Genomic DNA, 13,592 nt, shown 5'->3' with positions numbered 1-13,592 from the left:
ATTTCTTTTCCACAGGAAAGATATTGTGGCAGACAGCTATAAAAATAAACATAAAAATACCTGAAAGCTGGAATTCAACAGCTGTTCAGCAGTTTTTTTACTGCTCTTTCTAGCCCACTAGCATACTGGAGTAGGTGAGTGTCAAGGAGTAAGACCTCTCCCACCAGCTGAGCCAATAAACTTTTCATTTGAGCCTCTTTCAGTTTTAACTACAGTTGTATTCAGTTAATTTTGTCACAACTTCAAGGCTTTGAGAGAAGGAAAAATGTGGAATAGGCTTTTGGACCAGATTTGCAGGCCGGCTGAGCAAAGCACGACTCCTCTTTGAGAAGAAAAGTAATTGTGCTGTTGTGTGAGTTGCTTTTGCTCAATCACCCCCTGTCATGTTCCATCCTGTCAGTTCAGTACACAGAGCAAATGTCTCTGCAATTAATGTCTACATACACAGAGCCAGGATTTATAACCAGAAATCTATAGGAAAAGGGAATCTTCATCTCTGTCTGTGGTTGACTGCAACCTACTCTTGGCACATATGACCAAAATTAGGAAGTTATTCTGGGCCTGCAAAGACATGATGAGTGTATTTTAATACAGATCCGTCTCAGGAAGCATCATGCCACTACTAAAAAATGCTTTCAGATGCTTCCTAAAACCACCATTTGATCCTACAGAGAATTAAATTAGAACAGAACTTTTTGTAATAATCACCTGATCAAAATAACTTGCTGGAGCCACCACATATAAGGACAACTGCCCTAGGAAGTAGATCACACGCTATTTTCAATTAGTAATAGGGCCAGGGAGAGCAAATTATGTAAGAACTATTTCCTAATCTCCAGGGAAGGGAGAGCAGTGACTGTCTTGATCATTGCTGCAAGATACAGCAGGACTCCCTTCTTGCTGCACAGTGTGTACACTTTTGGGGGGAACATGGAGAGGGCACATGGAGGGGCTCTAAACTCTGAAATTGGTTACCCAACCACGCTTCCACCTTGTGACAGAAAATACACATGCAGTGACTGACTTACAAGTTATCATATTTGTGGCAGCCTTTCCTTAAACAACTTAATTCTGTGGCAAACTTCACTCCATGAAGCAATTTTTAAGATGGTGGATTTTTTAAAATTTTGAACTTTTCTGAGACTGCCATATTTGGCTTTCTGCTCAGCAAACATTACTCCAGGAGGTCTAATGACCTGAATTAACCTCCACCTAACACAAAGAGAGAGCAGGGCACCATGGCTAACTGCAGCAGAGACCACAGGTTATTTTGTCACTTTGAAATGAAAATACACGTAAAGACACTTAGCCAACCAGCAGAGAGGGTTGTGGGTGTGGCTGGTCTTCAGAAGGGGCTGTTCTAAGCCATGTGAGTATAAGACATCCCCTATCACCTTAGTCTAGGTCCCACTGACTCCTCTGTGGAGATGCTGATAGCAACACAGGCACAGGTAATAGATAAGTAAATTCAGAGAGAAACCACTCCCTTTGGATTAGGCTGCATATTTTAGGGTCTGAGAGGTTTCTGAGCAGAGATTTATCACCAGACTTCTTGAATCCAGAGTCACTTCCTGTCACTCCCAGCATCCCAGGAAGTGGTGAAGATTACCTGAAACTTTCACCAAATCATGCTTGCTAGAATGGCTTCCTGGGACATTACATCCTGTTGGACACAGAACTGGATTTTTACTTTAATTCACTCTCTTCTCTAAACTGCTTCATATTGCCTGAACATCTGTTAGTTTAGTGAGCTACATGAGCTAAGACCACACCAAAAGAAATTAGAGTAAATTCCAGAAAGGGAATTCTTGGAGTTTCCTAAATCTATCTGTGTTTTGTTGAACACTTTGTAGAATGTTCAGAAACAATGTATTATTTAACATAAAAAGTGCTTTATTGCCCATAGGTACCAATATCACTGATGTAAGCAATCATTCGTCTAAACAATCATTCATCTAACAGCATGAAGCTGCTGGAGGAAGAGAGAGTAAGCTTATATAAAAAGGATGAAGATGAACTACTATTGATTTGAATAGGAATGCAAATTTCTGTTTCCTCTCATTAAAGGAAAACAAAAATTTGATTCTGGGTTGATTAAAACACTCAGCCATGAAATAAAATATATTGATGTTTTCTTATAAAAATAAATCAAAAGCATCAGATTCTCAAAAATAACAAAAGAATGACAGTGGAGCTTTTTTCATTGGTATGATTTTATCTTTATCAATGCACGAAGCATATTGTAGACTACATAAGGCTGCACAGTTCTCTGGTCAAGGTAATCTGAGCCTAGTACTCCCTTATTTATGGGAAAGAGCATCTATCACATGCAAATAATAATGGAATGTAACTCTCTCCTTGTCTTCTTACAAAACTACCCACTGCAGAAAATCCTTAAACAGCAATTGAACGAACTGTAGAGTAGCCCTGCATTCTTATCTTTATGGTGCTCAGAGAAAGGGAGGCACGTGAATGTGTCCATGATGTGAGCTGGGAGTCTAAGCTGCCAATATAATCAATGGAATTAGATTTTTAGTCACTGTAAAATAGCTGTTTATGGCTCAGTTTTCGTGCACACAGATGATCAAGGACACTCAGATCCTGTAGGGTGGCCATCTATTTTCTAGCTGCTATTCCATGGTGCTGCAGGCCTCCTGCAGGTCCTGAGTCATATCTGCCAGCCCAAGATGGGTATTCTGTATATCTCAGGGCATCTTATGTGGCAGTAGGACACCTATGTTTAGGCAACTGCTGGCTGGTCAGCTGAGGAGCACCAGACTGGGCAGCTCTGACTTTAATGAGCGGCTGACTCCGCTGGGAGCAGGAACACCGAGTTCACTGGCACATACGTCCAGTTGGTATCTGGTTCCTAACCCAGAGATCTTCTGTGACAGTGTAAAGACCGTCAGGATCTTTGTAGGGTTGCAAAGTTACCAACATTTTCAATGGACTAACATGGACATTCACCTCAGGCAACTCCTCTCGTCCATTATGCTTAAAACACCGGCAACTCCTCAAAGGAAAAACCAAAACCTCCTAAAGTGTCATAAAGTGAATGACAATGAAATGATGGAAAAATGGCTTCAAATATTGATTCTCTAACAGCAGTGAAAAAGAGAAACCTTTGTTTGAAGTCTTCAGAAATAGCACTTCATTTCTGGCTGAGAGCAGAGAGAGTGGGCTGGGTGGGACAAGAAGGGGCTGTTTCTCTGTCACACAGTTCCTCAGACTCAGGAGGTAAAACTGCTTGCAGTGGGACTGAGAAAACTCTAACTACAAATGAAGTTAATGATTCTATCTGCTTGTCTTTTCCTTCATTTTACAGATTTTTACATTCAGGACAAAGTCATGTTAGTGTCTGAATAAGAACAACCTCTTTTTTTTTCCTTTTTTAATCTAGAGCAATTATTAAATTAGGACCTCTAATTTACTGGAATCACCACATTCCCATGCATGATGAGTCTAGTATTCACTCCTATCTCAAGGGAAATATCCCCAGGTAATTTATTTTCAAACTTGATTTGCTCTTCCCCTTTAAAGAACACTCTGGATGTCCCCTGATGAAACATAAAATACATTCCATGAATTATTTTCCAAGGAGTGTTGACGTGTTAGACACGTCAGTTTTCACCACTGAGGTCCCCCCAGATCTCTCTGCTATTGTTTGGTTATGTAACAACCTTGTTTGGTAGCCCCCTGAAATTAATATGAAAAAACTCATTCAGTTTTTCATGGAACAGAGGAGCACTCTAGCATGGCTGGTTTTATTAGAGCCCTCTTAAAGTGATATATTTAGGACATATGAAGGGAAAGAACTGGGTAGGCCTTTATTTATCTTCCCAACAGGTGCAGTATAGCGAGGCACAAAGACAGCGTTTGCTAAATTCAGTTTTGCCAAGTACAAAGCGCTTTCTTATCCACTGAAAAGCTGTTCCCTGCTTTCCTCCTAAACTCCATGAGCTTTTCATTTTAGTGTGACAATATTAAATATTTTATTCTTGTGCACAGATGCAGTGTTTTTCACATGAGGTCGACAAGATTTTCAACTCAAGTAAGAATGACAGCAAGTAAGCCAGATCCATCTTGCATTTTCCTCCTTCAGCAGTATTAAGATAAAGTCAATGTATTGTATAATGAAAAAAGTTAGTTTAGTGCCTTCAATTTACACCATAATAAACCAACACATAATAGCCCAAAGATAAATCATGGTGAATTTTCAAATTATTTTGATTGGCAAGGTTGGCAGAAACTTAACAATGATGGAGGCGGAAGGTCAGAGAATAAATCTGAGATGCTCTGGTATCTCAGAAGGAAGTGTGGGAGCCACACTTGGAAGTTAGCAATGGGAGGGCAAAGGCAATCTAAGAACAACTCAGTCCCCAGCAGACTGTGCAGGAGGAGCTGCTCCGTGGGGCGCAGCCCACCCTCACGGGTCTGGTTACAGCAGTGAGGAGCACGTTGTCTTTCCATTTGTGGAGGGCTTAAAATTTATTGGCTAGAGGTGATGAAGAGAAACTTTCTAAAGAATTGAGAGGGAAAATAAGATAAGAGGTTAGGGTTTCACTCTTTCATCATCCACCAAAACTCATTTACCTGCGATTTGAATACGGAGCTTTGCAAACAATACGTATGGGCCTGACTTTGAGCGTGCTTTGGCACTGAGACTGAGAATGAAGGAACTTTAAAACAATGGGAATGCATTCTACAGTCAGTGCTACAGAGGGGCAATGATGATGGCAGAAGATGGATGTCTGTATGCATTTCTTTTGCATCACTGTGCAGCAAGGAGAGAGCAGCTGCACGACCCACTGTGGTGCCATATAAAATGGTTATACAGGTCCAGTCCTCTGCCTGGAAAGATCAAACAACGTTGAAAAATATTCACATGCTGGGATCTTGAATTTTCAGGAAAGCTTTCCATCAGCATTTTTAATTTTGACACAAGCCAAATCTGTATAGTGAAGCAGAATTCCCATTCAGCTTCTTTTTCACCTATGAAAAATTGTCTAACCTTGAAAATATGTTATTAAAAGAAATCTGACTTTAATTACCTCTTAACCAACCTTCAGGCTTAGATTATTTTCCCACTGGAATGCTGCTCTATATGTCTACTTATATGATTTATATGACTAAGTGACTTGTTTGAGAGTGACTGTTTTCTTGATACACCAGATAGTTGTATTATTTAGAATATTGTAAATATAATGCAAATATAATGATAAAAAAGAAAATCTCACAATGAAACAAAACTAATTATTTTTAAAAGCAAATAGAAGTAAAGGCTGTTTCCACTGGTGTCTTCATGGAGAGCAGTGCTACCATATCTCCAAAGCAATCTGCACTGGTATTTGTGTCTGTTTGCCTCCTTCCACAAATTGCTTCATGTTTTACAGCTTTTTCTTCTAACAGACAGTACATGCAAGCAGTTTTCTTCACAACTTTTACATCTATGCTATTTGTAGTTTGAATAAAATTTTACTGAAGCTCTGTCTCAAGTAGACACACTGATTTTAATTTTGATTCTTTGCCAAAATGTGGATGCTCCAGGCAGCATCATTCAAGCAGAGCTTGCAAACACTTAGAAAATGAAGTTGGCAGACAGTCGATAAATGCTTTGGCTCAAAATTTGGAATGGTCGCTTAACTCATGGCCACGAGTTATTTCCTAGATTGGGGAGAATAAATAAGGCAAATTTACAGAGCTGCCTACTGGGGACAGACGTGCACCTGTCCCTGTGGGATGATGCCCACAAATAGTTTGAAAAGGTTGCTCTTGAGAGACTTGGCACTTTTACAAAACCGTGTCCAAATGCCACAGCCTGTGACAGCTTAAGAGGGCACCTAATTAATGAGCAGCTCTTATTATGAGTATTGGTTAAAGGAAAGGGGGGAGAGGAAAGATTGACTGAGTGATTGCAATAAATTGCAGGAAGTAATTATATGGGGGGGGGTGTATTTTATTAGTCACCAGGAAAGCTAAAGGCTGTTAAATTTAAATGCACTGGTTAAGGTCTTTGGCAACTCAGTCACACCCCAGTCATCCACTGGGATCAGTTAACCCGTTGATGTAAATTTCAACTTGCACATATATTTTGAGCCAGCTAAGACAAAACTGATCATCTACTACAAAGAAGCTACAGCTGATCTTATGAACAGGACTCAACTTTTTAGGAGTGCCATAAAAGCCTTAAATAATTAGTCATGGAAGCCTGTTTCTACAGTGACAAATTCCATCAGGCTGAAGCTCTCCGGCAACCTTCTCTAAGCTGAGTAGTGTGTTTAATTTGGTTATCCTATTTGTTAAGAGTGCTTTGTGAGGCTACACTGTCACCAAGTCAGGAATTTTCTCACTTTGTTAATCTAATAATCTTAAAATAGCTCAAAGACCATTTGGCCTGAAAAAAAGCCTGCAAGCTTATTACAGCACTGTCTCTGAAAAATTAAGCTATGTACTTCAGGGACTGCAGTGATAAAGACACACAAATCTAAGTGTTTCTAAACATTCAAGTGTTAGCCAGTTTCTGATTTCTCAGCTATTTGCTTGTGTGTGCTGTTTTTAATTTGCAGGACCCATGCAAACGAGGAGTATGGGATAATTCAAGTAGGTTGCTTCTGTTGGCAGTGTCAGAAGAACCATGCTTAGGTGTCTGTGTGATGCGGAAACCTTAAGCTTCTTTTCCTCCCCTCTTTTTCCATTGTAGTCCTTCAACAAGCTCACCAAGGGTTTCTCAGAAGTCCTTCCAGTGGTAATTTCCATAATTAGTCAGTCCAAGGTTCACCTTCATTGATTAGTTTTCTTCAACCCTTGATGCCTTGGACATTACCATGAGAACAGGCACTTGGTGACCATGTGAGGTTTTGAATTCTTACTGGCGGAGCTGATATGAGTAGAGCTTGTATGAATAGCAGTGTTGTACTATTATTGGTACCAAATCCTCCTGCCACTAATGCAGTAGGTGCTCACTCTTAAAAGTACTGTCAACAGCTCAGGGGAGTTCTTTTCAACAAAAAAAATCTTTAGGAAGCAGGTAATCCCTGAAGCACAATATCAAAAACCTGTCACTCCCCTGACCTCCTGGCTGCAAATAAACTGGATGTAATAAGGTACAACCAGTGTGCAACCTAATTGTATCACTTCTCCAGAGCTCACTACTTCTTGTGAACTCTATTAAGGCAGGATGTTTCAATTATTTTTAGGTCATAAATACTGAATCATCAAAAATCACTTGTGTTCCACTGTCAATATAATGTTGTTCAGAGCTTCTAAACTTATTTTGTAACAAAAACATGGAGCTGCACTGCTAATCACTGCATTGTAAGAACATCTTTGAAACAATCTAATTTTAAACAGAATAAGAAACATGAGCCTCCAAACTAATTTTCTTCAAAGCACATATCTTTTGAAAGCGCATAAATATTTTAGGGTTGGGTTTTTTTTGATTTGACGGCCACAGAATGCGTTCTGATTAAAGTGTATAATACCCAGTCAAATAACAGATCAAATAAAAAGGACACCTAATACATGTGTAAATAATTTGAATTACAAATAAGACACTCTAGAAGGGGCTTGGCTCTAGGTTTGATATGGAGGATTAGGCTCTTGTATTAATACATGCACTTGGTGTAACTATTTTCAGAAGGATACTTCATCCATCATTGTCCTCGAGCACTGAGGAGGGCCAGTAAGTAAAGTGATCACGTTGGTCTGTCAACACTGCTTGCTTAAGACTCAGCCGTGCAAAAAGTTTAGTTTTCATGTGTCCCCAGCCGAAGAAGGTGCTGAAAATGAGTAACACTCCTGACAGTTGCTCTGCTCTTGCCTTCTACAAAACCACAAAATATTTCAAAAAAGCCTTGTAAAATGTTTGTAAACTTTCTAAAAGCCAATGCTACGGATAAGTCATAATTAAATCAAATGTACCTATTCAAGCTATACACATCAGCCTAGAAGATATTTCAAGACTGATGGGAAATAAACGCTAATTAATTACTTCTATACTTTCCATACCGTAAAGATTAAATTCAGTTTTGCACTTGGGAATACATTAGGGAAGCTGTGTGTATAGGTTTGATTCACCAATATTTGAAAAACACATACAGACTGCATATTATGGCTTTGCAGAAGCTCTTTATATAGTCAAAGTGAAAAAACAACCACCAAAAGTTCTTACCAAAACATAAAGATTTGAAAGAAAAGTACAAGACGAGCTACAGAAATAATGTAAATAGAAGAAGCTTACTTATCTTAAATTTTCAAAATGGTAGAAAAACAAATATTAGCTTTCAAAAAATTATTAAATAATGGACCCTGAATATTTTTTGCCTTTTTCCTCAGCCTCCAATGGACAATTCTGTGTCTCAGTAGCAAACAACATACTCAGTTTCTTTGCTATGAACTTAATAGCACCACAGAAAGAGCCAATATTACCAAGTGTAACTATCCTTCTGAAACATAAAATATTAATTTCTGTAATGTGGCAAAATAAATTATTCCAGTTTGAGCCATACAGAATAACTTACTACATTCGTCACTTATGCATTTAGATGTATAGAATATATTTTCATCAGAACTATAAAACTGTTTCATAAGCACATCCTTCCCATTCAATAACTATTAGAAAACTGCATGAAAAAATGTCCCAACTCTTTATAAATGTCCTGACTCTTTAAAACATAAGAAATGCTTTTCCCCTCTTTTCCAGAGTTTAGATAGCTTAGAAGAGAGAAACCACAAATTGCACTACAGAAATCCTGTAGTCTTTTAAAAACGAATACAGCATTTACCCAATCAAGTAACTTCTCAATAGTCATAGTTTATTGTCTAAAACAGTTTGTGCTGTAGCCCTGCCTGAAAGCCACTTCTTAGTCTAAAAAGACCGGTGATCTCTAATGATTTAGTGTTGTTAAGTGGATATTGTTCTTAACACCATTTGTGGCTGATGCCTGCAAGGTGGTCTAAAAGGTGTCTGGTGTGTGTGCGTGCTCATAATTCCTGTAATTAAGAAAGGCTCAGGTAATGTTCCATCATGCTTACCATCTTTCTTGGTGGGTTCCGGCATTGTTACAAGGATTCTTTATTCCCAGACAGTTTCAGCCTTTCAGATGTAGCCAGAAGTAGCCCCAAGTCCAGCGGAGAGTGTGTGAGATCAGTGTGACAAGCAGAGGGTAAGAAGAATTCCTCTGCTTTATATACTGCTGCTGAAATATCAATCAAAATAGCACCTCCTCTCTTTTCAATGCAAACACTTTGAAAATTGACAGTTATGGGAAACCCTTCACATCTGTTGTCTGCAGCCTCTGCTCCCTTGGCTTTTGGAAGGAATCTCTGCTGCATTGCATGGAGCTGATGAGAACATCTATAACTTTCTAAATTCAGCTGCACAGCTTGCTCTCTGTGTCCCTCTCTGTAACATGCAGACACGTATGCACACGCAGACTGAGGCTGAAAAAGTGACTGCCATGCTATTAAAGAGCCCCTCCTGCCTGCAAAACTTGTAGGAAATGCCTGTACACATTTATGCCTCTTCCCACAACATAAAAGTGACAAGTAGGCACAGGCAGCATGACTGTAGTGTAACCTCATTATTTTCCTCTAAGAGAATATGGTGTGCAAAGACAGAGTGAGAAACAGAGTGTTTCTCAATATTAGTGACAAGTATTGTTGTGCTCCTGCTTTCAGCAATGAAGATACTCTATATTCCTCTTCTGTTTACATATGATACACTTTCTTGGGTCCTTTCCCTGTAGCCACTCTCATTTTGGCATTGGTAGAGACTATAATGCTCCTTTCAGCATGAGTAATTCATTAACTGGAGACCTCGCCACTGAGACTTGAGATATTCTCTTCTCCACTCATCCAGGAGATCCAACAATGCCTGCCTTTGCCAAGCCAGGAAACCAGACAGGAGGAATGGAAATCCTATCTGTAGCACACACACAGAACCACTAAACTAAGACACTGGGTTGCCCTGCTCTTAGACTCCCACTCAAACTACGAACATGTAGGCAAGAGAAAGGCAGGTCAAGTGAATCAGAGGGTACTAGGATTTACTTTCTTATGCTCTTTTATGATTTTGATGCAGAAGTGTAGTAATTAGCACAATAGATGAAGTGGTCCTCAAAGGTTTCATGCTATTGAAACACACGTTCGTACCATTAATCAGGTATCAATAAAAACTAAGTTACTAGAAAGACTGCTCAGTGAATGAATGCATCCAAATGTTATGGAAAATCTGTCTTACATCTTTGAATAGGATTTGGAGATGTAATAGCAGTCGTGTGCCTGGTTCCTCTGCAATCTGTTTTTTTTTCCTCCTGGCTTTTTGGCCTTTTTATACACATCTTATAAAGGGTGGGCATTTTGTTTCTTTTTTTAAAGACTATCATCTGGTTTTTTCTGCTCTGCTCATTGTGGTGCTTATCATTTGACTGATTCATATGCCTGTCAAATACAGACATAGGCAAGACTTCTGCCTACAAAAACTTAAACAAGGAATATTAAAGCTATCTTCCTCCTTTATTTCACCTCATTATCAAGGTAAAGCTGCTTGTATCACTGAAATAATTCCTGCTCTTGGAAAGGAAAGAGCACTGCCCTGGAAAGGTAACTGGAGGTTTTGTCCGTCTGCGCGAGAGGGGTGGCAGTAGGAAAGCACTGTATGAGCAGACCTAATGGCATGGCTGAAATCACTTTTTATTGTTCCCCTTTCTTCTGCCTGCATCCAGGCACTGACCCCTGTGATGGCTGCAACCAGAGGGGGATGAGGAGCAGCGGCTGATGCTCCCCAGCCTGGTGTTTTCTGAATGGCCCTTTGTAAGATGCAAAGATATTTTGCTTTGCATTCCACCCATCATGTGCCAAGAGGTGCTGAGAACTATGCCTCTGGAGATTCCTGTTAATACAAACAGGATTAAACTGTGGTCGCACTCTAGTACTGGTGGGTTAGAGAGGACCTCCACAATCTCGCAGTGAGAAAGGATTGGTGGCAGGTGCTTGTGCTTACAGCCTTAAAGAGCTTCCTTTACAGCAAGAGGAAGAAGGATATTCAGGAAGATGGAATCTTATTCATGGTCTACCTTTACGCTACTAAACAAATCAGTTCTGAGACCATATTTGCTGGATGAAGTAAAAGTGTGTTCTCATCTGCACAGCAAAACTTCCTCTCTGTCCTTAAATTGTGAGACTGCAGTCAAACTCTATACAGGGAATGGTTATTGGATGTGCCTAAGTTGTGGTTAGGTGTAGGTGGGAGAATGCTGGCTGGTCCAAAATGGTACCAGGGAACATCTAACCAGGGCAATAATCATAAGACAACACTTGAAATCACACCCTAGCCCTGCTTTATTCATAGGTATAGGCAGAGACAGAAAAACTAAATTGGCTCCATAACCTCTGGTTGGGAGGAAGGGAGGAAGATTGGTTATGAGTAGAAAAAAGAGTGAAGCACTATATTTGCCTTTGTAGTCAATAGAAAGAACTGTGATTCTACAGGTCTCTTTTTTTGTAAGGGCCAGCTGTGAGTGCACGCAAAAGGCTCTTCAGGTGCGTGAAGTAAATTGAAACTGTAGAACAGCAGCCATCTGAAAATTTGCTTGTCCTTTCATTCTTTCCTACCCTTACATTATACTTACATAATTCATTGCATGTCGTGTTCTCATTTACTTTGATAAAACATTCCTGTGTTGCAAGTTTCCTGTAATGTAATCTTTAGAGGTATTACAGAAGGTGCTACTGGGGTAGATTTAGACTGTGATATCTCAGTGCACCTTAGCACTAGCAGTGACAGGAAAAGTAGCTTATTTCCTAAGAAAATAATCCATATTTTATTTGTTTCAGTCTAATTCCCAGCTGAGTCCTTGCCTCAAGCACCTACAGGTATTTCACATTCTGATCTAAGTCAGCCTAATCATTTCAGTTTATTTTGCTCCTTGCACAAATACTGTCACAACTATTGCTTGTGCTGCAACAGGTAGTACTTTGATGCTACTGGGACTTCCATTCTTATGCTTCTTTTCCACATTGCCAGAGTGCATGATAGTCATCAAACTTGCCTTATCACTGCATAGAAAAGATGAGTTGATTTTGGCCAACAATTGCCCAGGTTGCTTTAAGACTGCCAAAAAGAAGAGAAAGAAAAATACTGAACAAAAAGAAATGTCTGATGGTCATTTCTAAGCTTATGTTTTTTTGATCACAGAGATGTCTAAACATGCTTACAATTATCCATCCATACAACTTGTATGTTGTCTGTTACTAAATGCATTTCTCTATTCATTTCATGAAGTTTAAATTTTTTTCCCATTATTTCTTGCCATCCTGCTCTGCTTCCCTATGTATGGCAACCACTCACCAGATTTGGTGAGAATTCATCTGGTGAAGGAGCTGAACCAGAAGAGGAAACACCATAATTTCACCAGAATCTATAATGTCCTACCTATGATTTCAAAGATCCCATGTGGCAAAGGCAGAATTGGAGCAGACAACGTCATCACTATGATGCAATTCTGCTGCAGACATGGACCCTAAAGGAAATCACAACCATCCTGTGCTGAAGACGTGGTTTCTGAGTAAGTGCAAGGGCCATGAGCCACCCCTGGACTCAGCCACAATCCTATTTACCAAGTGACTGACCCAAGCCTTCACAGATATTCTGAGGTGGAAAGAGCTGAGCTCCACCTTGTTTCTAGCCCACCGCCTTCTTTCCATACTTCAGCAGATAGATCTAAAGCCTCTGGCATCCCCAGCCATCCTTTCATTAACTCACGCTACTGCTAAAGCACCCCTGTTTGCACAGGCTGCCTCATGTCTCTGGATGGAAATGCCCCTTCTCATAATTTGCTATTCTCCCTCCACACATTATCTTGTGCCCTTGTGTTTTACCCATCCCACAAAGTGAATGTCTCCTCAACAAAATTTATCCTCAGCACAGTGTGGCTTTTGTGTACCACCATAACCCTTCCTCCTCCACCACCTCAGAGGCCAAACATGTGAAACTCTCTGAGCCTTTCCCTTCCCTGCCTGCCTCAATTAATCTTCTGTGGTCTCTTTCCAAAGCATGACTATCCTATTTTAACTTTCTTCAGCTCCTTGTGCAGTTTCCAAATGGCTGCTAATCAGAACATCAGATAATTAAATCGTTCTCTCCTGTCTGCTTTTAATAAATTCCCTTGGTCAAACATCCAGAGCTGTATTTGCAGTTGCAGCTGCTGGATCTGCATCAATAGCTTCATATTTGCTGCTATTTCAAGGACTGAACTCTCTCACTTACTTCAGTCTCTATTCTATTAGCTGCCTGTCTGCTTGTTGCCAGAGAAAAATCTTCATCTTGTCACCGAGCCAAAGGATCAGAGCACTCCCAGAAGACCTCAGAGACAAATCTTCAACCCAAGTATTTAACCAAGTGGTATTCATATGATTTAGTTCTAGGTATTTCTGTGAGGAGCAGGAAGGTGGACCTTGAGATCCTTATGGATCCCTTCCAACTTGAAATTCTCTATTTAAAATTTTCCCACTTAAGACTTTAATTGATATTGAGAAAAGCTGATCTGTTTAAATAAGAATGCCAGGCAAAATGATCAGTGTAAATGAGAACA

At 39.9% G+C, this 13,592-nt stretch overlaps 1 protein-coding gene across 9 annotated transcripts in view; it reads right to left on the bottom strand.

The window, feature by feature from the left end:
- MYBPC1 (myosin binding protein C1) overlaps window positions 1-9,151 on the bottom strand; it is a 72,330-nt gene extending 63,179 nt beyond the window's left edge. For all 9 annotated transcript variants that reach the window (XM_063395678.1, XM_063395685.1, XM_063395682.1 and 6 more), the window contains exon 1: window positions 9,034-9,151. In XM_063395678.1, the coding sequence (XP_063251748.1) occupies window positions 9,034-9,058 (25 nt within the window). In that variant the 5' untranslated portion in view covers window positions 9,059-9,151. The remainder of the gene's footprint in view (window positions 1-9,033) is intronic.
- Between the last annotated feature and the right edge of the window lie 4,441 nt (window positions 9,152-13,592).

This window comes from Prinia subflava, chromosome 4, assembly GCF_021018805.1.
Source record: "Prinia subflava isolate CZ2003 ecotype Zambia chromosome 4, Cam_Psub_1.2, whole genome shotgun sequence".
Classification (NCBI taxonomy): domain Eukaryota; kingdom Metazoa; phylum Chordata; class Aves; order Passeriformes; family Cisticolidae; genus Prinia; species Prinia subflava.
This window is presented reverse-complemented; position numbering and strand designations above follow the sequence as displayed.